Source organism: Channa argus, chromosome 2 (assembly GCF_033026475.1).
Source record: "Channa argus isolate prfri chromosome 2, Channa argus male v1.0, whole genome shotgun sequence".
In the NCBI taxonomy this organism is placed as follows: domain Eukaryota; kingdom Metazoa; phylum Chordata; class Actinopteri; order Anabantiformes; family Channidae; genus Channa; species Channa argus.
Window position 1 is genome coordinate 31691354 of NC_090198.1, and position 25460 is coordinate 31716813.

A 25460-nucleotide genomic window follows, 5' to 3' on the forward strand; every position below is an offset into this window, starting at 1 on the left:
AGGCCAGATTGAGGTGGTTTGGACATGTTCAGAGGAGAGACTGTGAATATATCGGTAGAAGGATGCAGAGGTTAGACCTGCCAGGCAAGAGGTCTACAGGAAGACCAAAGAGGAGATTTTTGGATGTAGTGAGAGAGGACATAAAGTTAGTTGATATGAGAGAAGAGGATGCAGAGGATAGGGTTAGATGGAGGGAGATGATTCACTGTGGAGATCCCTGTGTCACTCAATTCTTTAGACCCTGAGAAAAATAAAATAATGAATTAATAACGTGACAAACTGCAGACTCCTTACTTTGTCCCAGGTGTTACGACCCTGCTCTGTTACCTTGAAAACCAGATCCCACCCCAACCAACCACTGAGTGGCTCTGTGATGGTAGAGGAAGTCGTCGTCAAGGTACAAGAATCATTTCAAGTCTTTTTCAATGTTTAGTGTCAATTTGGGTCATTTGGTCAAACTGAATGTATTGCAAACTAATTGTTAGTAGTAAAGTCCTAGCCTGCATTTAGAAAACTACCGTAACAAAAGTTCTAGGTGGTCAAACAACTCATCGTAAGTGTGTTATTGTCCTGCAGATCTCGCCATTCATCCTTAACACATTGATGACGATAACAGCTGCCATGACTGCAAAGCAACATGATGAGCAGAATCTGGGGATAAAGCCAGATGTCAGCAGCCTGTGGTCAGTCATGAACATCTATGGTTGTAACTACTGGTTCCTGGGAGTGGACCAGGCTGTCGAGGTCACAGAGAGCTTCAGGGAACAAGATGGATGCCACGAGGGTGAGAGCTTCAACGCTGAGGTCAAGGTACTACTTGTAATATCCTTGAAAGTTTATTCTGACACTTTGTTCAGAACTGATTCTAGTTAAGTGTTTTCCGCTCCCAGGTGGTCCAGGTCACTTTGGAGTCTGGATTGGGTCATCGAACTGTTCCTCTGCTTCTGGCTGAGTCCTCATTCAATGGATCAGCCAAAAACTGGTCGTCTCTGCTACAGCTGAGAGCGGAAATGACACTGGAGGTAAGAACTGCTCCTTCACACCTGAACGTGATATTGTCCATTGCAACTGAACGTGAACCTGTTCTGCAAAGCTAATCCTGACTTTAAACTAGAACTTGAACCTGTCCTTCACAGTTAAACCTTGTCCTGTCCTTCACAGATAAACCTGAACACCTGATCTTTATCCTAATTCTGTTTTTTACACCTGAAACTGATCCTGTCCTTTACACCTGCACTTGAACATGTCCTTCACACCTATGTATTGCAAAAGTTCAGTGATTTAAGATGTATCATGTTTCTGCAGGTGAACTACTTTAATGAGACACATGCAGTGTGGGAACCCCTGATCGAACAAGTTGACAGCGGCAGACGCAGATGGTTCCTGGAGCTTGAGGTAAAAAATTGTTGCCAGGGCAATCTGACAAATATCATTTGATGGCATAACATCTACTTTAAAATAATGCTCTACTGTTTATTACACTGAGTTGCAATTAATCCTTTTTGGCAGTATTTTTATTTATTTTTTATTTTATATTTTTTTTGTCATTTTGTCATCGAGACTTTGCTTCTTCAGCATGACGTGGATGCTTTAAGTTCTAGGTTTAAACCTTCCTCTTTGATAAAGCTTATAGTTCGTTATAGTTATCCTGCCATAGGTTTTGACTGATGGGGGACCCACCCCCCAATATGCTGGGCTCCTTTCCTCCGCTTGACCCTCTCTCCTCTTACTCCACCATTGTCACCACTGCATGACCAATTGAAATCTATCGGATAGATAAGATTTAAACCAACCTAGTGCAGTTCCTTTAATCCCAATTTCATGTTCCAGTCTCTGTAATAAAACTTTGTGATCAATGGAATCGAATGCAGCACTAAGATATAACAGAACAAGTATAGAGACTAGCCCGTTATGTGATGCCAAGAGAAGATTGTTGGTGACATTTACCAGTGCTGTTTCTGTACTATGATGAACTTTAAATCCTGACTGAAAGTCTTCATACAAATTATTCCTGTAAAGGTGGTCGCATAATTGTTTTGCAACTACTTTTTCGAAGATTTTAGAAATAAAGGGGAGATTAGATATTGGTCTGTAAATTGCTAAAACTACTTGGTCAAGACATTGAAGACTTTTATGTAGTGGTTTAATTACAGCTACCTTATAGGCCTGTGTTACATACCCTGTTTCTAAAGATAGATTGATGATATCTAATACAAACGTATCTTTTAAGGGTAAAGCTTCCTTGAGCAGTCTAGTTGAAATAGGGTCTACCAGACAGGTTGTTTGTTTAGATGAGGTAATAATCTAAGTTAGCTTAGCGAGATCTATCTGTAAAAAGCAGTCTAAGAGGGAATGGGGCTTTATGGATGATTCTAGCACTGTTGTATATGAAGATCTATCTGTAATATTTGGGGTGAGGATCTGGTGAATTCTTTCTCTAATAGCTACAATTTTATTCATAAATAAAGTCATGAAGTCATTGCTGCTTAGAGTAATACTCTCTAGAGGGAATACTAGGCTCAACAGAACTATAGCTCTTAGTCAGCCTGGCTACAGTGCTGAACAGAAACTGGGGGTTGTTCTTTTTTCTTCTATAATTGATGAATAATAGGTTGTTCTGGCATCACGGAGAGCTTTTTTGTAAATTTTTAAACTGTTTTTCCAGGCTAAATGAGATTCTTCTCATTTTTTGGAACGCCACTTCCTTTCAAACTTTTGTGTTACCTGTTTTAAGTTGCGTGTTTGCGAACTATGCCACGGAGATTGCCTCTTCTGGTTTACCATCTTTTTTTTCAGAGGGGCAACACGATCAAGTATTGTACATAGTGAGGCTGCAGAATTGTCAACAAGATAATCAACTTGTGCAGGAGTAACATTAAGGTGGCTACTTTCCATTGTATTGACATATGGTGAAGCAAATGATGATAGAATAATTTTTTTACGTTTGTTTACAGCTTTTTCACTTAAGCACCTGCTATAGTGGAATTTTCCCTAACTACTGTATAGTCCATTATTGTAAATTCAAATGTTATTAGAAAATGGTCAGACAGAAGAGAGTTGTGAAGAAATATTGTTAAATTATCTGCTTCAATTCCATACGTAAGGACAAAGTCTAATGTGTGACTAAAACAGTGAGTGGGTTTATTTACATTTTGGGAAAAAACAATTGAATCTAATAACGATTTAAACGCAGTGTTGAGGCAGTTACTGTCAGCATCTTCATAAATGTTAAAGTCACCCACTATAACGACTTTATCTGTACTAAGCACTAAATCAGATAGAAAATCAGAAAATTCAATCAAAAACTCAAAAACTGAATGAGGGACTGGAGGATAGTACACAATACCAAATAATAGTGGTTTTTGAGTTTTCCAGTTTGGGTGTCAAAGGCTAAGAGTAAGGCTCTCAAATGAGTTGTTTAGGTCTGCTAGATAACTATGTTTAGGTCTAGGGTTTATTGGTAAGCTAGAGTGGAAGATTGCTGCTTCACCTCCACCTCAGCCTGTGCTTCTAGGAACATGATAATTAATATGAATTGGGGGGGTTGACTCATTTAGACTGACATATTCTGACATATATGGGGCGACTGTGGCGCAGGAAGGTAGAGCAGTTGTCCACCAATCTCACAGTTGTTGGTTCAATCCCCAGCTCCTCGGGTCACATGTCGAAGTGTCCTTGAGCAAGACACTGAACCCCAGCTTAGTTGCTCCCAGTGAGTGTTGGCCAGCTGCATAGCAGCTCCCCCATCACTGTATGTGTGTGTGTGATTGTGAGTGTGAATGGGTAAATAAGAAGCAGTGAAAATCGCTTTGGGTGCCAATAGGTAGAAAAGCGCATAAGTGCAGACCATTTATCATATTCTTCCTGCTGCAACCAAGTTTCAGTAAGACAAAATAAATCAAACTGATGATCGCTTATTAAGTCATTTACTAACAGAGATTTAGAACAGAGAGATCTGATATTTAATAATCCACATTAAATAGTTTTGGGGTTTTGTTCTGTAAGAGGAGTAGTCTTTCTTCTATTAGGTTATCATGATTAACTCCTTATGGTCGTTTTTGGTTTATGTAATTTAGTTGTTCGGGGAACAGACACAGTCTCTATAGGTATTTGGGAGTTGTCAGGGGGGCCGTTGGTTGTAAGGAAGCTCCAGAGAGGTGTCTGCATCTCTGCCTCCTAGGCTCAACCCTGGACTGTCATACTTTGGTTGTCTAATAAAGCCATAATTCTTGATAAGAAAGTTGCACCATCTAAAGTAGGATGGATGCCATCTCTCCTAATCAGCCTAAGTGTTCCCCAAAATCGTTTCCAATTGTCTATGTAGCCCATGTCATTTGCTGGACACCACCTAGACGGCCAGCGTTGGAATGACGACATGCTGCCTTACATGTCATCACTGGTCAGATTTGGCAGGGGTCCAGAGAAAACTACGGAGTCCGACATTATTTTGACATTATTTATAAGTTACACACCTATTCAACATTCATTTTAGTGACCCCCGATTTGCGTAATCGGGCGTCATTTTCTCACGTGTGAATAATGATCTCACTGTATTTTCGTTTATCTTTTGCCAGGAGTTTTAAATATGATTCAACGTTGTCCTCTCTGGCCCCAGGAAGACATTTGACTATGGCCACTGGACTCTGTAACTTCACGTTTCCAACTATAAAGCTGCCAATGACCAGAGTTGGTTTCTCAGCGGGTGTGTCGCTGAGTGGGGAAAATTGATTAGAAACGTGAACCAACTGGTGGTAATCGTCTTGTGTCTGTTTAGCATTAGATCGCTTATGAACCGTCACCCAGCCTGGCTTCCGGGCTGCTCAGGATCTGCCGGGGGACAACTAACAGAGGCTACGCTAGGTCGGCCCGCACCAGCTACCGGGGCCTGACTAGCTGGATTATTACTTATTACAGATACCATTATCACTAAAGGAGGCAGAGGAAAAAACTGAACATGAGACACACCGAACAAGTGAGAGAAGGAAAGACAGAGGAGACAGAGAAACCGTTGCTAACAGATACCTGCTAAGCTAGCGAAGCTAAAATAGATAAAATGTGGAACTAATAAATAGCTGGTTATGTTTTACAAAAGCAGGTGCTTGTGTAATACAAGTGTACGTCACGACTCAAGTAATAATTATTGTGTGGTGAAATCACTTGTTTAAGTAAAATAAAAGCTGCAATTAATCAGTAAACAGTCCTTTATTAGAAACCCAAGAGTGTGCAGAAACAGGAAGTGACGCAATACGCTGACAGCATGATTCTGCAGGTGAATTCAGAATTGACGTATTTACATTTAGTAATTGAGCAGATGCTTTTCTTTAAAGCGATTTACGAGTGAGGTACAAGACAAGCAAAAATCTAAGTCAAGGAGAAAACATCAAGGCAAAGTCCTAAGTGCAAGTGTTGAGCTGAAGATATCTCTCTCTTATCCAAAGAGAGATTTTGGAGAGACAGGCAGATAAAAGACCTGCGGCTTTTGCAGCTCAAAGAGATTTCACAACAGTCAGCAGTTCCATTTCTGTGGAGTGACCCCTCTTGAAGCCAGACTGGTTCACATCGAGGAAGTCAGAGAGTTGATTGAAGACTGCTCGTTCTATGGTCTTTGCCAGATATGGAAGTAGAGACAGGTCAATAATTCTCCATAAGTGAGAGGTCAAGGGAAGGCTTCTTAAGCAGTGGGGTAATCTGGGCCTGCTTGAATGAAATTGGATGAAGTGCCTGTTGTGAAAGATGTCTTGATGATTTGTAATAGTTGGCATCAGTGCAGGTGAAACTGCTTGAAGGACAGTGGAAGGGATTGGATCCAGAGAGCAGCTCGTTGTAGCTACGTTGTCCTCAGTCAGAGTTGAAAATGAGAGCGATGCAGTGTTTGAAGAAGTTAGAAGGATGTCAACACAAACAAACCAAGTGAAAGTGATACAAACTGCTTTATTCAGAGGAGACTGATGATTGGGTGATCAAGCTTAAGAAAAATGTATTTATATCAAATTATATGAAGTTTTCTTTTCACTTGGAGGAACAAAGTGTCTGTCTTTGTCCAAATAAATGCATTTGTTTGCTTCTGCAGATGAAGAACAACCCAGTCCAGGATAAGAGTCCTGTACATGGAGACGACTTTGTAATTCTTCCTGAACCTTGCACGGCCATAAACATCTGTTCCAAAGACACTATGAACATTACCATCTCCCAAAACACCCTTACGGTCTTCCATAACCTTGCTAAGGTATAATTCATCCTAACACTTTGTGTGTCATTGAAATATGTTGATGCATCACTAATAAACTTCAGCTACCTACCTGCTATTGGAGATTAAAGATGACTTATTCTAAGCTCACATACTGGTTTTCTGAAACCAGAACCAGGAAAGCTCAGATTTAACAGAAAGAGATTTAATTAATAACTGTGTGCATTAAATCCTTGCTGTTGAATAAAATAAAGATGGCAGAACATTATCAACTTAGTTCATTGCTGTGTTTTGATCAGGCGTTCTCCGAGGGCACGGCTTCTACCTATGACTGCTCTTTGGAAGAGAAGGCCCCCTTCACCATCAAGAATTATCTGGGTGTCCCCCTTATTGTGCAGTACAGCTCTAACCTGAGGCCAGTGGGTTTCCTGGCACAAGACAAATTGCAGGAGCTGTTGGAGGGACAGAGCATGGACTTGGAGCACTCAGTTTTTGAACGGTCATTACAAGGCAAACTATCAGCTCTACAGCGGCAGGAGAGCTGCTTGTTTACCCTCACCATTGGTCAGAATCCCTGCCTCTCACTCTGTGCTTGTGTTCACACTGTTTCCTTATGCAATATGTGTCAGATACAGTGTATGGATGAAGATTTGTCTTTGACCCTGCAGTTCCATCTGGATACAGTGAGATTTCAAACATTGCCGTGGACAAACCAGGTCGTCGGCTCTATAACATCCGTAGTCCAATGCAGCAGGAGGCAGTTTCTGTGCTGCTGCAGATTGATGCTAGTCAGGGCAATAAGGTCATCACCGTCCGCTCTCCATTGCAGGTCTGAAGCTCAAACACTAAACAGTCTGAGAGTGTAAATATGGTAAGCAATCAACAGCCAGATGGCTTAATTTTTTTACTTGTCGATTCTGTTTATAGATTAGAAACCACTTCTCTGCAGCATTCACCATTCTGAAGTACTGTTCAACATCCCGGACTCTGCAGTGCGTTGGACAAGCTGAACCAGAGACAGAATTTCATGTCACCTTAGAAACATACAGGTACATGCTCAGACTGGAGGTATGAGGAGTACTTGTCTGTAAGTTGAGGTGGTGTTAGGCTCCATCTCTCTAATTTAAATGTGCTTGCTCACACTTAATTCCAACCAGACAACAAAAATCACTGTTTAGTTTGCACTTCCCTGGTAAGTGACTTATTACAGTGTGCCAAGAACCACATGTCCAAATTTTAGTTTCTGACAAAGAACCAGTGTTTTGTGCAGGTGTTTTAGTTTTGTCTATGTGTGCTGTCCAGATGTCAGCTGTTTGTTTGTCCAGCTGGGGGTCTGGAGGGTCAGTACAGTCCTTCTTCCACCTGTGTGGCTTGGAAGGAACAAGTGCATCGCAGTTCAGAGGTGTGTTCAGTGCTGCAGTGTCCGGCAACAGACAGCAGCCTGCTACCAATGATGATCAGCACACTGGCCGTTCCTGATGATCTGCGACACATCAGCAGCCATGGAGAGCAGGACTGGGACCCTGCCTATGTCATCCACCTTTACCCCATGGCCACGCTACGAAACCTGCTTCCCTACACTATCCGCTACCTAATGGAGGTACAGCATCTTCTGTCAAAAAAAGCAAAAATAAAAGTTTAAATTCAGATTTTTTTTTGCATCATGTGAAGCTTATTAAGAGAAATAACTTGTAAATCCTTTATTTAGCCTTAGCTGATAAAATGTAATATAACCTGGTCTAACTGGTTTTGGTTCGATCTGGTTTTCCTCAGAGTTCAGCAGACTCCTGTGAGCTTCCTGAAGGCAGCACCACAGACCTTCTTAATGCTCGTGTCTCAGGTGAGATCATGTCATTGGTGCTAATGAGGTATCAAGGTCGTGACTGGCATGGACACATTCGCATCCAACAAGAGATGCCTGAGTTCTTCCCCATATGTCTTACTTGTGACTCGGACACCAGCTTGACTGTGGACCTAAGTGTGCACGTGACAAAGATGGCAAGCCGCCTGCTATTGTCACTTTTCTGCCCGTACTGGATCATCAACAAGACATCCCGAGTGCTACAGTACAGAGCTGAAGACATCAGCGTCAAACACCCGGCCGACTACCGAGATATCATCCTGTTCTCATTCAGGAGGAAAACCTTGTTCGTCAAAAACAAGGTGAAACAGGTTCAGGGTCTCACTAACAGGTTTTCAGCTACAGTGGTCTACATCACTCAACAACTATAACTTTAGGTTACATAGACTCACTTAGAAAACTCACTGTTTTCTAAGTTGTGAGTTTAAACACATTTTGTGTTAATTCTGTTTCAGAAGTTTTGTGTTTGCTCTGCATCGAATAACCGTTTTAGGGCAAAACATCAAAGTCACTTTTTTTTTTTTGGTTCAGTATTGTAGACTCAAGCAATTGAGTCTCAGTTTGATGTTTTGTCTTAAAACGGTCATTCGGAGCCCAGTACGCAAATAAAATAAACACAAAACTTAAAAAACTTCACACACCTTATGTCAAATTTGTTTATTTTAAAATATTTTGAAATTGGTATTGTGTTTGAGTCGGACTGTGATGAGTCATTCTGACTGTTATTGTTTGCAGCTTCAGCTCTGCATTTCCACAAGCTCCTGGTCTGAAGGTTTCTCTCTGGACACTGTGGGAAGTTACGGCTGTGTTTGCTGTCCTGCTAACAACATGGACTTCTTGGTAATTAAAAACCTAACTCACTCGTCTCGTTTTAATTAAAGGGGGTTCTCAAAATAATCCTAAATGTAAGCCTCTGCACGACTATGTTATAAACCATAAAACCTTAAATAAACATAAAGAGTTGCTGAAATCATATCAGTTTATGAAGTCAAGAAGATTATCAGTTAATATATTTAAATTTTTAGCTTCACAAATGTCTGATTTGGCCCAGGTGGGAGTGAGCATCCAGATGAGCAGTTTTAACCTTACGAGGATTGTCACAATGAGTCCTTTCTACACGCTGGTCAACAAGTCCATGTATGAGCTGGAGGTGGGGGAAGTCACCGGTCAGACATCCACCAGGTGGCACTACATCTCCTCTGCTGAGGTAAGTTCACATGTCACAGAGTCAGACATTATGAATCTCTGATTGGATGGCCTAACTGTCTGCTCAGAGATTTGTTGCTGGACAGCTGTGGAGAACTCAAGCATTTATATCAGTTGCTGCTGAGGGTCATGGGTATTGTCATTTTTAGAGGCTTAAGACAGACCAGGTTTCTGGACTGACCATCCCCAGTCTGATTCAGTGCCCCAGTGTCCTCTGAGTCTGAATTTAGAAACTGTTCCAAATTCTTTCAGCTACCTGTGAACTCGCTAGGCTTTGGTCTGTGTTGGACAGGGGTCTCAAACTCACGGCCCTTGAGAGGATATTTTGTGGCTCACAGGACGATATGAAAGTTTAATGTGAATGTGAGTTTTATATGAATGCCAGAACTCTACCAAGTTGTGTGCGGAAGGTTTTTTGTGCAAGCTGGAGCTGAATGAACCTATGAATAACAGTGGAGTATATGGCTCCTGGGGGCAGGCTAACAGCCGGGCTTGATGCAAGCAGAGAAACATTGCACGACTATGGAGGCGCCCGTGTAACATCACATAACCCTTATAAAATTACTACTTCTTAGTGTGTTTGAAATGAGCATGTTTGACTTCGAGCTGGAGGAAGTCAATGTTACCGCCGTTAACAACCAACGCCGATGTTCCGTTGACGATGTCACCGAAGAGAGTGGACCTTCGATGGGGCCACTCAGCCAGCTCCCGCCCGTCGTCCTGTTTCGGAGTCAGGCTGGAGCCTCATCGGGGGCTTACCCACCTCAGTTATATAGTCAACGGAACATCTCTAGGATGGCTGGCTAAGACGTACTGCTCAATCCATGGGGTTATTATAGAAAATAAAAGTCAATAAATAACGCCTCCGTGACTGCATCCATTGTTTTATATAATAAATAAATAATGGTGTCCCACTATCCCAGCTGATAATGAACAGCCCAGTAGCATTTTTTCCGCTCACTGTCTTGGTTCTTTCTACCATCTACAAATGTTATGATGTTCATATCATGAAAGACATGACCCCTTCTCCTTTAATGTGCAAGATGCCCCTCCTGTGCTTCAAATGGAGCTCACTGACCTGCAGTGCAACTCTGACCTCCAAGCCAAGTTCAGGGAAGTGAGTGGAAAAACAGACAAGTTTGGACATTTTTGAGAGAACTGACCCGCGGCTTCCCTGAGCTTTCCAGAATGTTCAAGTGGACCATATGCTTTTTAGCGAGCACATATTTGTGTGAAAAGGTTTTCTCTACCTTTTACTTTAATAAGTCCAACTACAGGTCCAGACATACTGACGATCATCTTCAAGCCATACTGAGGGTCTGTACTGTTTACTCCCTCAAGCCAAATGTGGCAAGCCATGTTCAGAAGAACTGTTCATGTTCATGTTCAGAAGAACCCATTGAAGTTAAAGAACTGTTATTAATGACATTTGAGAAGATTCAATTTTTTTTAACAAAGCTTATTTTGTGGAATACCTAATGTGGCGAAGCCTCACCCAGACTCTGCCTCCTGTGGCCACCATGTAATTTGAGTTTGAGACCCCTGGTGTAGGACAAACAGTTTTTGTGTGTTTCCTGACATGAACGTTTGTTGAATTGGTTGTTTATCTAACCCCATTATGTTGTCATTATGAAGCTGTTTTGCTGTTGTGTTACAGTGCCTTCCTCTGTGGCCAGAGAACAGCTCAGGGAAGTTGTGTGTCCGTGTGGTTGGATCGGAATCCACCTCCAAGTTCTTCTTCTTTAACCGGCAGGACAGCGGTACCCTGCTAGGCCTCGACATGGTCAGGGTCTCTGGTGGAGTAAAGACATCTGCTACTTTACTCTGAGGCTTCAGAGCGGTTTACCTGTGTGTGTGTGTGTGTGTGTGTGTGTGTTTTCAGTGCGGTGGGATCATCGTGGACGTCAACATCTCAGATCACTCCACCATTATTAGGTTCAGTGACTATTATGAAGGAGCAGCTCCTGCCCTGCTGGTGAACCACACACCCTGGGCTGAAATCAGCTACAGACAGAGGTCAGCACTAATACACAGGTTTCTGTAAACCTGGGTAGAAACCACATTTTAAAACATGCAGCTCATTAGTATCTATCTGCAATGTTTTGCTCATTATTTATTGTGTAACATATTTTGTCTGCCAGTGTGTTGTGAATGACTTGACTAACAGCTATATATACGTGTGTGTGTGTGTGTGTGTGTGTATATATATATATATATATATATATATATATATATATGCACATATATGCACAGCTTAAAACAGGCAACACGAAAGTTAGAGAGGAAGTGGTGTTCCACTAATTTAGAAGAATCCCGGTTAGCCTGGAAAAACAGTTTAAAAACATACAAAAAAGCTCTCCGTGATGCCAGAACAGCATATTATTCCGCATTAATAGAGGAAAACAAGAACAACCCCCGGTTTCTGTTCAGCACTGTAGCCAGGCTGACTAAGAGCCATAGTTCTGTTGAGCCTAGTATTCCCTTAACTTTGATCAGCAATGACTTTATGACTTTCTTTACTAGTAAAATTGTAGCCATTAGGGAAAAGATTCACCAGATCCTCCCTACAAATATTACGGCTAGATCTTCATGTACAACAGCTATAGAATCCTCAATAAGGCCCCAATCCATCTTAGACTGTTTTTCACCCATAGATCTCACTGAGCTAAGTTCAACTATCGCCTCCTCAAAACTAACAACATGTCTTTTAGACCCTGTTCCAACCAAATTGCTTAAAGATGTTCTACCTTTAATAGACACTTTCATATTAGATTTGATTAACCTATCTTTAGAAACTGGCTATGTACCAAAGGCTTATAAAGTTGCTGTAATCAAACCATAACTTAAAAAACCTTGTCTTGATCCAGGTGATTTAGCCAACTATAAACCAATATCAAATCTCCCGTTTATTTCTAAAATCCTTGAAAAAGTAGTTGCAAAACAATTATGTGATCACCTTTACAGGAATAATTTGTATGAAGACTTTCAGTCAGGATTTAGAGCTCATCACAGTACAGAAACAGCACTGGTAAAAGTCTCCAATGATCTTCTCCTGGCTTCAGATAATGGACTTGTGTCTGTACTCGTCTTACTAGACCTTAGTGCCGCATTTGACACCATTGACCACAACATTTTATTACAGAGACTAGAACATGGATTTGGGATTAAAGGAACCACATTACATTGGTTTAAATCTTATCTGTCAGACAGATTCCAACTTGTTCATGTTAATGATGACTCTTCTTTATGCACCAAAGTCAGCTATGGAGTTCCACAGGGCTCTGTGTTAGGACCAATACTTTTTAATCTGTACATGTCACCTTTAGGCAAAATTATTAGGAAACATTCCATAAACTTCCACTGCTATGCAGATGATACCCAGCTCTATTTATCTGTGAAACCAGAAGATACTAACCAATTAGTCAAACTTGAAGCATGTCTAAAAGACATAAAGACCTGGATGTCCTACAATTTCCTACTTCTAAATTCAGACAAAACTGAAATCATCCTCTTTGGGCCTAAAAACATGAGAAATATGCTGTCTAACAATATAGTTACTTTAGATGACATAACTTTGGCCTCTAGTACTACGGTGAGGAACCTTGGAGTTATCTTTGACCAAGATTTGGCGTTTACGTCACATATAAGACAAATCTCTAGAACAGCCTTCTTCCACCTACGGAACATTGCTAAAATTAGAAGCATCCTGTCTCTAAGTGATGCCGAAAAACTGGTCCATGCATTTGTTACTTCTAGGTTGGACTAGTGTAATTCCCTACTTCTGGGGTGTCCTAATAACTCTCTAAAAAGCCTTCAATTAATCCAAAATGCTGCAGTAAGAGTGCTGACTGGATTAGGAAAGAGAGATCATATTTCACCTTCACTAGCTTCTCTTCATTGGCTTCCCATAAAATTTAGAATAGAGTTCAAAACCCTCCTTCTTACATATAAAGCTCTTAATGGTCAAGCTCCATCATATTTAAATATCTCATAGTCCTGTATCGCCCGATTAGACCACTTCGATCCCAAATACCTACTTGTGGTTCCCAGAGTTTGCAAAAGTAGAATGGGAGGCAGAGCCTTTAGCTATCAAGCTCCTCTCCTATGGAACCAGCTTCCAATCCAAATTCGGGGAGCAGACACCCTCTCTAGTTTTAAGACTAGGCTTAAAACTTTCCTTTTTGATAAAGCTTATAGTTAAAAATCCTCACTCAACCCTAACTAGCTTTTCTCTATACATTTATTTGTCACCACTGTATGCCATTAATTCTGTGTCCTACAACCTGTACAATGCTTTGTTGTTGCTTTTTTGTTGTTGCTTTTTGTTGTTGTTTTGTTGTTGCTTTTCGTTGCTCTTTTCTTTTCTTTCTCCACTTTCCACTCACCCCAACCGGTCAAGGCAGATGGCCGCCCACCCTGAGCCTGGTTCTGCTGGAGGTTTCTCCCATTAAAGGGAGTTTTTCTTCTCCACTGTTGCCTAGGGCTTGCTCAAGGGGGATTTGTTGGGTTACTTCTACATACTTGTGTAGTCTGGACTTTATTCTGTAAAGTGCCTTGAGATGACTTTGTCGTAAATTGGCGCTATATAAATAAAGTTGAATTGAATTGAATTGAATTATGTATGTATGTATATGTATATGTATATATATATATATATATATATATATACACATACAGGCTGCAACATAACAAATTTGAAAAAAGTAAAGGGGGCCTGAAAACTTTCTAAATGCACCGCTGGTTACATATGTGTATGTGTGAAGATATTTAATGAATCATTAATGTGAAAACACTATTTAAGCTGTATGATTCACCCTTTTATTCTGGAGAAATTTTGAAATTTGTTTTTTAGATATTCTGTTGATTTAAGGGAAACCTAATAACCTTCTGTCTCTCAGAGGCTCAGCAGCAGTTCATGAGCTGAAACCTGGTGAGGCTCGGCTGTTCACGTGGGACGATCCGGCAGGCGTCAGGACACTCAGCTGGAGCTGCAGGGAGCATTCAGGAGAACTGGACCTTCTTAAGGTCTGAGAGCAAAACAAAACTGTACACATAATTATTTTTATTTTGTTTTATTTTAAATGATTATAGGTAATAGTAGTAAAATTGTTTTTCCTCTGACTTTTGGTTTCACTGCACATTTCTGTCTGTTGTAGTCTCAGCTCAGAGAAAAATCTCAGACACAGTCCACTTCCTGCTGAGCAGACAGACTCATTTAGCAACTGGTAGATATAGTGGAGCATTTAGGAATTAAAGAACAGGTATTTCCTTTAAGAGGTGGTGCAGAACCAGAGCTAAAACAAAAGGAATGTTGGACATAAATTCTGTTAATCTGGAAGTGCTGAATGTATAAATAAGAAACTGCTTTATAGGACAAAACTTGTCAGATATTAACCGTGAAGTTTAGTTCCTCATGAGGTGTCATTTGTAAGGTCCATTTCACTACCTTTCTGGGTAAACTTTGTCTTTGTAGCTGAACAAACCCTATTAAATCAATTAAATTAAATGTTATTTATTAAATGCCAATTAACAACAAAATTATTCCAAGGTTTGTTATGTTAAAAAGTCAAGACAATATAGATTTATTTAGAAAACCCAACAAAAGCCCCATGAGCAACATGAGCCAACAGTGAAGAAGAAAAAGAATAAGGCTAAGGGTGGACGGTCATCTGCCTTGACCAGTTGTGGAAAGTGGAGAGAGAAAAGAAAAGGGCAACAAGAAGCAATAACATAACATTGGGTAGGCTGGTTGGATCAGCTGTACTCTGGAAAACACACAGTTCCAAAGCTGGGGACACCTACAGAAAGGGACAGATAGAGCGAGACAGAGAAAGAGAGACAGACAACTGCAGGAGAAAAAAGAAAGAGTTAATGTCATCTAATGGTATGGTATATACAGCTATTCTCAAGTAGCAATAGCTAATATGAGCCATGCCTAACACACAAGAGATCTCAGAATGCCTATGATCAAGAATTTACAATTGGGAGGAGTTAAATGATAATCTCAGAGACGTTAGATATTCATCAGTCCGCAGCTCAAGGCTTGAAGGATTTATTGTAATTGGTTAACATTTCTGTTCTCGAGTCAACCTACTCAAAATAGTGAAAAAGGCATGGTTTTCATGATAGGCCAAACTTGCATTGGAATCTTGAAATTCATCTAACTGTCTGGAGGGGTCATATGTGATAATGCAAAATGTATGAGTGAGACGCTCCAAAGATTGTAAATTCAAATTATATTAAAAATGGTCAGACAAATGAGAATTATGATGAAATACAGTTACATTTTCATTTATGATGCCATATGTCAGATCAAAGTCTAGGGTGAGTTTCAAATATTGAGTGGGTTTATGTACATTTAGAGAAAAATAATTAAATAATGAGTTAGGTGCAGTGTTGAGTAATAACTTAAAACTAAATAAAATAGAAAGTCTGAAAATCCAGTCTATTGAGGTTTCCAGTTTGGATGTGAGAGGCTCAAAGTAAGGTTGTCAAATGAGTTATAACTGTGTTTAGGTGTGTGGTTGATGTATAAACTTGAGTGGAAGTTTATAACAGCACCTAGCAGCACCTCACCTCTGCTGCAGGGAAGTTTAAGTAAGACAAAATAAATGAATTTGATGTAGAGTTATTTACAAACAGATTTAGACCAGAGTGATGTGATATTTAATATATCAAATCAGCTCGCTAACCACAAAATTTGGCAGAGTTTATTAGACAACCTAAAGCATGACAAACAAGTAATATTTATTAGGGGAGACAGGGAAGACTTTCCCAACAGCTAAGTGCTAAGCTAGTGGACAAAAGATTGCAGGTTAAATTTGGAATTTTTTTGTTAGCTAGATATTTTAGAATACCAGTTGCTTTAGTTATAAAAGCTTATCATTCAAATTAAACATTATTCATTGTACAGATAAACTATGTATATAAGAAAGGAGTAACAACTGTTTTGTGAACAGTTTTGAGCAACAACACAAGACAGTGCATTGGAACAAGAAGTGAGGCCTAACACAAGATTCAATGAGTCAATGCTCCACAAACAACAGGGTCAGCTGTTTGACTCCCGCTTCCTGCTGGGTACATAGGTCCATGGGCAAGACATTGAGACCCAAGTTGCCCCTCGTGCGTGCTACTAGCTTTGGATTAAAGTGTCTGCTAAATGACTAAGTGTAATTGTAATCCAAAATGATAACAAAGTACTGAGTACGCAACCCAAGGAATAACTACCGCTCCTCTTTTAGTGGGACAACCATTTCATTTTGATCTGTCTGTTGGATGTAGAAATGCATAACTTTTACCTAATATTATAGTCATAGCTGTAAACCTCACAATATACCAGATTTACAGCTCCAATGCCCCCTACAGATTCAAACTGATCCTCATCATATATTTCTAGAGCTCATGTTGCATGTTTGGTGGACATCTGCATCTGGGGATGGAAGTATATATTTGTGGTATTGGGCCCTCAGACGGAGTAAAACAATTGACGGTCAGTCTGTTTTCATTCAGGATGAGGTTGGGCAGTTCCCCCAGGACAACCTTTCTCAGGTCCACTGGGTCTCCTTCCTGGATGGACGCCAGCGTGTGCTACTGTTCACAGAGGATGTCGCTGTAGTGACAAAGGCTCGGCAGGCGGAGGAGCTTGAACAGTTTCAGCAAGAAGTGAAGGTGTCACTGCAAAACCTGGGACTGTCCTTGATCAATAACAGCAGCCGGCAGGAGATTGCTTACATTGGCATCAGAAGGTAAACACATGGCTAGGTAAAAACATCACCAGGCAAAGAATAGCATTATACCTGAGAGAGTGAGAGCACAATCTGGGAAGTACGCAAGACCTCACACAGTAGGGGAGATCCACTAATGTTGATCTAAATGTGAAATATGTTGTAAAGTATGGTTTCATAGCCAAATGTGTATTATATTCAACATTGTTATGATGAAAAGATTGCATCAACTAAATTATTAATAATTGTTAGTTTTGTCAACATCGGATGCTTATTATCATGTACAACAGCACAGCTGCTGTAGGAGGTCCTTGTGTTCACAGTTCACCCCCTCTAATCACTCATCATCTTTATCCATCTCTCTTTTTTACCCCTTCCCATACCTTCACTATGAGAAAAACACACAATCACACACACATACACGCACACACACACACACTCTACATACACAACCCCATACATGCGCACTGTGTTTTAGGTTGGGTAATTAATGACTTGTCTCCCATGAACTGTGCTGTTTTCATTTTTTTTTTTTTTTTTTTGTTGTTGTTGTTTTTAATAAAAATAGGTAAACTGCTCTGGTTTATGTCTGTATTACAGCTCAGGTGTGGTTTGGGAGATGAAGCCAAAGAACCGCTGGAAGCCTTTCAGTCAGAAAAACATAAACCTGTTGGAGAAGACTTTCCAGGATCAGCAGAGCAGGAAGATTCCAGGGGGCTGGATCAAACTGGAGACCAACCTGGAGGTCAGAGATTCACATGTCCATTAACCGCCCGACCCCCCACCCACCAGACTAAACCCCACACATTAACAAACGTTCCAGGTGTTCCAGTCTGTGTTTTCCCTCGTCACAGGTGAACCTCAGTGGCGCCACCATGATGATGCGTCAGCCATTTTCCTGCCAGGTGAGGAGGAACTTTCTGGCAGGGATCCAGGTGGAATTTAAACAATCACTGCACCAGCGCAGCCTGAGAGCACAACTACATTGGCTGCAGGTAAATCTCCACATGTACAAACACGCTAACCTTTCCAAACACAAATCTGTATGACTGACATGCTCCACTGTATCTCTCCAGGTGGACAACCAGCTGCCAGGTGCAATCTTTCCCATCATCTTCCATCCAGTTCCTCCTCCAAAATCAATCGCTCTGGACTCAGGTGGATCCTCTTAGTTACCTGTTTCACCTCAGGAGACTCTGTCTGTTCTTTGTTTTTACCCCAAACTAAAACACACCAACTGAGCTAATGTTATACAGCTGCAGCATTTACCACTCTGAAGATCAGTCTCGCTGCAATGAATATTTATTAAACACGTCAGAGAATAAAACTTGTTACTTTACCCAAACAACTCAAACACATAATGAATAGAAAATGTTTTTGATAACTTCCTGTTGATTAACTCTGAGGTCTTCTTTCACAGAACCGAAGCCATTCATCGATGTGTCCATTATCACTAGGTTCAATCAGCACAGCAACATCATGCAGTTCAAGTGAGTTTTGACCAATTTACTACGATGGTAAACCATGGTGATAAACTAGATCAACACAATAGTAAAGCAGTTCAACACGTGGTAATCCAGTTTAACACTAGGTGAACAGAGAAATTGAACCTTTGAAACACAAAATTCTGGAACTATACCTATATTTTGATGTTCACCATCACTGATGAAACAGACCCTAAAAACCTACATGTTCTAGTAGAAACAAGTGTCTGAGGTGTATACTCTCATCCTGCTGATCCACACTCAGCTGTAACCTATCGCAGTTCTCACTGGAAGTTCTAGTTTGATGGAACAAACACAACGCCAAAAAATACAGTCGTACCTGTTTACCCGTGGGACCTACCCATTTTACTACGTCTTCTTGGCTGTACCTTTGCATCATCGTGTGATGTCAGGTTTGTTGCTGGTAGGCCCACAATGAACTTAAAGTGATCATTGTGGAATGCTTCTGACCCATGTCTGTGTCTGAAGACCTGAATTCTGTAAACCTGTGACTCACGAGAACTTGTGTGAACTTCAGGTACTTCATGGCTCTGGTTCAGGAGATGGCGGTGAAGATCGATCAGGGATTTCTGGGAGCCATCTCTGCTCTGTATACAGCTCCTGCCAACCCCTGTTCTGACAGACAAAAGGTAGGGCAAAGCAAAAAGTTGAGAGTTCAACTCCCTGACTCACTGTAACACAGTTAACACAAGGTACTTGTGTTTTAGTCTCATCTGATAGAGAGAGATCTGCAACTACTGCAGGCCGAGCTGATGGAGGCATCTCTCAACGATACGTCCGGACTCAGCTTTTTCGAACATTTCCACATTTCACCCATTAAGGTAAAAACCCACGGTCTAGTCCTGTGGTTTTGTAAATCCTCCACCCATTCACTCTGCCTCCACCGATCTTGAATACTTGTTGTTATAAACTGTTTCTCCTGATCAAATGTCAGAGTAGAAAACATCCAGCTGCATCATGTCAGTTTTAAGCTGACATGATGCAGACATCACTCTAGAAGATCAACTCAGGTCAATGTCAGAGTCTAATTCTCCCAGTTAAGCTGATATGGGCCAAAACAAACCTGAACCTTGTGTTGTCTTTCAGCTTCATCTCAGTTTGTCTCTGGGCTCCAGTGGTGAGGACTACGCTCAAGGTGAAGCAGTTGTTCAGTCACTCAACCTGCTGTTGAAAAGTATCGGAGCCACGCTAACCGATGTTGATGACCTCATCTTCAAGTGAGAAACTTTTGAGAATCTCACGTTTTTGTTAATAAAGATGCTGCAAAGGTCTCAGACACAACAGTTAAGCTATCACCACAGGAAGAGTAAACATTTCTTATTTGCTCTTTGAAAGTAAAAGTTTTTAATTTCTGGTCTGGTGTTGAGTTTGCCGTGTTTGATGTTGGGTCTCTGTAACTGTCAGACTGGCCTTCTTCGAGGTGAAGTACCAGTTTTACCGCAGAGAGAAGCTGATGTGGGCCGTGATCAAACACTACAGTGAACAGGTAACAGCATTACAGGTGTTCAGTCAGAGACAGGATGGATTCTTTTAGATTCCTGAAGACCTTTCTCTTCAACAAGTCCTCCTTAGTACTTTTACTGTTGGATCATGAATTAATTTAATAGTTGTTTTAATCTGAGTAATCTCTGCGGCTCAACTGCAGAGATGTGTATGCTTCCCAGTGTTCACTTCCCTGCTGATTTCAGGGTGGACCCTGTCTTAGTGTTTGTTAGGTGGGGACCAAGAGTTGGTGTTTTTCTTTGTGGTCCTGGGCCAGACCTTCTGTTTGAGAGCACTGTGAAGTATCCACATCCTCATACAGTAACTTTTATAATTCAGAGAATGCATCTGAATTGTTGCTAACCATCAGCCTTATCATACTAAATGAATCGTGTCAGACAGTAGGAAGGAAGTGATCCTGCAGTGGGAAAAAGTACTGAAGAATTGAAGAATTGGATCTGATGTGCTCAATCTCCTGCACGCAGGAAAAACAAAAGAAGTAATTTGTCCTCAGAACGTGATTTTATTTTTGTTCAGTTCTTGAAGCAGATGTACGTTCTTGTTCTGGGTCTTGATGTACTGGGGAACCCGTTTGGTCTGATCCGAGGTCTGTCTGAAGGGGTGGAAGCCTTCTTCTATGAACCTTTTCAGGTAACACATTTAGGCTGAACCCAAACCCAAAAGCATCTTCAAATGTCGATTATTGGAACCTGCAGGATTTTATATACTTATAAATATTTCTGTTGTAGAAAATATTGTTTAAATATGACATTGCAATTAACATTTGAAATGTATTTGCATTACATACTGCGTACAGAGAGACACTCACATTTGTGCTTGAAAGTTTGTAAATTTTTCTTTTATTTCTGCCTAAATGTGACCTGAAATATGATCAAATATGATACAAATTGATAAATGGAACCCAATCAAACAAATGAGCTATAAAAAATATTTATTACCATTGGATAGTATTTTGACCTGCAAGTCACAATACATGCATTATCCCCGATGTTCTTTACACACATTCTGCCGAAGCTTTGCAACATTCACATTACACGAAGGGAAACCAGAGAAAGCATGTCTGTGTCCTCTAATTAATGTTTTTGTTTGTCAGGGAGCTGTTCAGGGTCCAGAGGAGTTTGGTGAGGGTTTTGTCATTGGAGTCCGCAGCCTGTTGGGTCACACAGTTGGTAAGGATCTGTGAGAAAAACTGATTAAAGATCAAAAGCCCCAGAGTAAAAGAAAATATTTACCTGCTGCTTCTGTTCAAATTTTTCTTATCTGATGTATAACTGTAGCAGACAGATTTTATAATCAGTGGACAGATTGATGAGTTTTGTCAGCTGACTGTTTCCTTTTCCTGGTGTCCTGCAGGGGGCGCTGCAGGTATGGTCTCCAGGATCACTGGTTCGGTAGGTAAAGGCCTGGCAGCCATCACCATGGATAAAGAGTACCAACAGAAACGACGAGAGGAGATGAACCGTCCCCCTAGAGATTTTGGCGAGAGTCTGGCTAAAGGAGGAAAAGGGCTGCTGAAGGTGCAGTGACCAGTTTTTAAGACAGTCAGACATATACAGGCTGATTAATGGGATGAAGCTCAGTAACTGTTTGTGTCTTTGCAGGGAGTTGTCGGTGGAGTCACGGGCATCGTCACAAAACCTGTGGAGGGTGGGTGTCTCTGCTGCTGGCCATACATGTCTTCAGGTCTTTATAGACACGGTCAAAAATAGAGACCGTTGTTTGGTCTCTATTGGGTTTGGTTGTTTGTATGACTGGGACTATTTGAAAAGGTATTTGTATACAGTGGAGTCAGTTCACTGTGGTCTCTATCTCTCTATCCTGTCCCTGTCTTCCTGTATCTCTTGCTGTCCCTGTCCTCCTGCCTTTCTCTGTCGTCCTTTCTGTCTTTCACTCTCTCTCTTTATCTCTCTTTTGCTGTCTCTGTGCTCAGGGGCAAAGAAGGAAGGGGCAGCAGGTTTCTTTAAAGGCATCGGTAAAGGTCTGGTGGGGGTGGTTGCCCGGCCGACAGGTGGCATCGTGGACATGGCCAGCAGTACCTTCCAGGGCATCCAAAGGTACAGTCCACAATGTAACACTTTAATTGTTTTAGTTTCCTTTAATCACAGTTTGTTCACAGTAGTTTATGAATTTCCCGTTGTCCTGTTTGTTATGTCCTCTGTTCTTCTTCTCACTAATTTTCAGTCTCTGCTTTGTTTTCTGTCTCATGTTGCTGTTGCTGGGAGTTTTTTTCTTTGTTTCTTATCATTTTGTGAGTATTTTACATGAAACAGAATAAAGCTTATCTCCTTTAACCACTTACATCATCAGAGTTAAATTAGTCTTCTGCTGCTCGAGGAGGTGTTAGGGTGGTTGAGTACTGTGTTAAAGGAGTTGAGCTTTAGTGTTCAGCATTGTGTTTGCATGTTGTCATCATGCAGCAGATGGATGGTAAGTTGCTGCATCGTGTCAATATAAAAGCTTTATTCATTCTCAACTGATTCATACTCATCTTCCACCACTAACATTAGTACTAGCCCTCCCCCTCTATGAGATGATTATCTTCATAACATAGCACCTGTCAAGGGGTGAGATATATTGGTCAGCGGGGACATCTTAACATATTACGTTCAGAAGAATTTTTTCTAATTGGGTACACAGAAGGAACTTCTAATTACCTTTAAGAATCCCATCTTTTCTTACTTCAACCTAGCTTTTCTCAGGAAATCCTAAAATGCTCTGTGCAACATTGTTTTTGTTTTTTTTAACATTTTATGTGTTACAGCAATCATCCAGGTCATGGTTATCCCAAAAGTGCTGTTGACATTACAGTGAGTTCTCCTATTGAAAACATTATGTAAAGAGCAGCCATGTAATAGCTTTCGCCACCTTGATTAAATTGTGTGACATTTGGCTGTGTTGACAAAAATGTCAATTTGCACAAAAACAAACTCCTAAAAAAACAAATAAACAAAAATAAAAAACAAAGCACATTTGTCATCAGCTGCACCATAACCAAGAGCCCCATGTCACTGCAGCGTCTCCAGAGCTCAGCTAACTGCGGATTCATACGTGATCATGACCTTTTTAACAAACAAGTTGTCATCAAGCACATTGCTAGTCACCAAAATGCAGCTATCAGTGAATTAGTTTTGCCATTTGACATTTTGGCGATAGCACAAAACAGATAAAAGAGCAGCCACAACCTACAGAATAAACTCTTTGTGGTGGAGTTATAGGACAGCTTAAAGTTTATCTTAGAATTCATTCCACTTTTTGCAGCTGTGTAGTCTCCATTCAACTTCATCCAAGTCGGCTATGTTTGTCTTTTAATGCTTGGTGGTTGAGTGGATTTAAGTTTACAGGGAGAAGAAAAAAAGGTTGATTGTAAAAATTCATAATTTTATTGATACAGTATCTTCTCTAGTCTCTCAGTCTGACTCGTCCGCATCCCTGGTCCCCCACAGGCTGAAGTTTGAATATGACACACGGTCAGCATCTTGTTGTTGATAAGTGCTGTTACCCAGAGGCATCACTCAAACAGGCCTTGGTTACAGATGCATCACAGAGAAAACTGCAACATTTTAACATATTTTGTAAGACTACAAAATGAAGAAACTGTGGCATTAGCTATAAATACTATTTATAAAATACAATAATAATACTAGCATTGACTAGTATTTCTGCTCGATATGTGTAAATGTATAAATGCAAATGTAAATTATAATATAGTTATATAATAATTTACATTTTTATATAAATATAAAAATATTTATACTGAATGCATATGGGCTAAGCCGTAAAAATGCAATATTAATGTCCTTATTTAGAAGTAAAATGTCAATATGTATTTAAAACTGAGAAACAGTGTGAAACTTTTTATGTTAATGTTGAGCCACTGAAAAAGCTTTAAACAAACTAATGTAAATACTACATGTATTTAATTACTTCACCATAAACATTTATTTAATGGTAAAAAGTCTGGACTTATATAGCGCCTTTTTACCTTACTGGTGCGATTAATATAATATAGTGTACTTTATGCAGTAAAGGGGGCCTGGTGGCTTAATGGGCATAGCATAGTTGGGATGCAGAAGGCTGTAGGTTCGGATCCCACCCCACCAGGTGTGACCCCACACAGTCATGAAGGGCTTGGTGCTGGTCCCAAATCCTGATAAAATGCGAGGATATCTGCAAGAAGGGCATGCAATGTAAAAAAAAAAACAAAAAAACAAAACAACAACAAACATTTAAACACAGTATTTCAGTAAATTGGTAAGAACTTTGACAACATGCTGTGTCTTCAAACCATTTCTCAACAACCTTAGTAGCCTTCATCCTCCTCCTCCGCCTCGTCCTCCTCTGTATGGAGGGTGTATTTGTCATGTGTCTCTTCATGATAACCTGTGTAATGTTACTGTTTCATGCTGTCACTGTAGAGGTCATGAAAGGTGAGGAATGCACCTATATAAAGATTTATCTGCATTGTTTGCATCAGACTAAACCTGCGTTATTGTGAATGTGATTCATATTTGATCTCAAACAGTTCATTTATTTAGATCCTGAACCCTAAGGCAACATGTTTAAATCAGTGTGAGAGAAACAGATGTTTCTGGTCTAACTCTTCATGTTTCTGTCATCAGCACATTGCTACTTTAACTTAATCAACTTATTCATCTTTGACTGGAAAAACTCAGTTTCCGTTTGAAATTATTCATATTGTTTAAAGAGATTTAATGTGATGGCTGGTTACACCACAGACCTTTAATTGAACCAGAACAATTTACTGTGACTCAGACTGTGAACTGTGAACTCTGGTTGTTTTGTTTTAGGGTGGCAGAGGCCACAGAGGAGGTGACTAAACTTCGTCCAGCCCGTCTGATTAGGGAGGATGGCATCATCCGACCGTATGACCTGACCGAGTCACAGGGTTTTGACCTTTTCCAGGTTTGATCACTTCTGAAAACCTGTTTTTCTAAATAGTTAATTTGGTTTCAGCTGTCGTCCCTTTTGTGTTCAGTTTTATTCAGACAGAACACAACCTGCACTAAAAACACCTGTCACCATATTTTTAACAGAACAGAACAGAAACTAAAACAAAAGAAACCAATTCAGTCCAACATGAACAACACGAAAACACAAAATCCTGACTCCCTCTATCTGTGTTCTGTTGTTTCTTTTAGAGAGATTACCTACAATATTTTTACCTTTTATCTATTTGGTAACACCCCTGCACACTTTAAGTCACAAGATGATAATTTTTTACCTGTTTCAATATTTAAATAGTTTCTCAAAATTAGAGTAAGCTGCACTAGTTTGTTGCTGCAGCATCACATTAAATAAACAGTGTCAGGGAACCATTGTGTTTTAATTTAAAATTTAATCAGTGTGTGGATTTTTCATTTTAAAAATTGCCCTTTTTTCTAGATTCTTTTTCTCTTTTACCATGTCCTTCTCTTCTCTTGTCGTCTTCTCCTTTTGTTTGTCTTTCATGCAGC

At 40.4% G+C, this 25460-nt stretch overlaps 1 protein-coding gene across 2 annotated transcripts in view; it reads left to right on the forward strand.

Moving 5' to 3' along the window:
* vps13c (vacuolar protein sorting 13 homolog C) overlaps window positions 1–25460 on the forward strand; it is a 74006-nt gene that overhangs the window by 41688 nt on the left and 6858 nt on the right. Inside the window, exons 54-83 of one of the 2 annotated variants that reach the window (XM_067492615.1) lie at window positions 305–397; window positions 577–810; window positions 891–1022; window positions 1306–1395; window positions 6071–6226; window positions 6487–6751; window positions 6856–7016; window positions 7115–7236; window positions 7490–7787; window positions 7961–8350; window positions 8784–8888; window positions 9100–9255; window positions 10912–11037; window positions 11137–11270; window positions 14153–14279; window positions 16764–16999; window positions 17579–17723; window positions 17833–17973; window positions 18055–18136; window positions 18399–18468; window positions 19001–19112; window positions 19191–19304; window positions 19570–19700; window positions 19888–19969; window positions 20503–20616; window positions 21080–21155; window positions 21340–21503; window positions 21588–21669; window positions 21917–22040; window positions 24795–24909. In XM_067492615.1, coding sequence (XP_067348716.1) covers window positions 305–397; window positions 577–810; window positions 891–1022; window positions 1306–1395; window positions 6071–6226; window positions 6487–6751; window positions 6856–7016; window positions 7115–7236; window positions 7490–7787; window positions 7961–8350; window positions 8784–8888; window positions 9100–9255; window positions 10912–11037; window positions 11137–11270; window positions 14153–14279; window positions 16764–16999; window positions 17579–17723; window positions 17833–17973; window positions 18055–18136; window positions 18399–18468; window positions 19001–19112; window positions 19191–19304; window positions 19570–19700; window positions 19888–19969; window positions 20503–20616; window positions 21080–21155; window positions 21340–21503; window positions 21588–21669; window positions 21917–22040; window positions 24795–24909 — 4377 coding nt within the window. The remainder of the gene's footprint in view (window positions 1–304; window positions 398–576; window positions 811–890; window positions 1023–1305; window positions 1396–6070; window positions 6227–6486; window positions 6752–6855; window positions 7017–7114; window positions 7237–7489; window positions 7788–7960; window positions 8351–8783; window positions 8889–9099; window positions 9256–10911; window positions 11038–11136; window positions 11271–14152; window positions 14280–16763; window positions 17000–17578; window positions 17724–17832; window positions 17974–18054; window positions 18137–18398; window positions 18469–19000; window positions 19113–19190; window positions 19305–19569; window positions 19701–19887; window positions 19970–20502; window positions 20617–21079; window positions 21156–21339; window positions 21504–21587; window positions 21670–21916; window positions 22041–24794; window positions 24910–25460) is intronic. The other variant, XM_067492622.1, reaches the window with a different exon arrangement.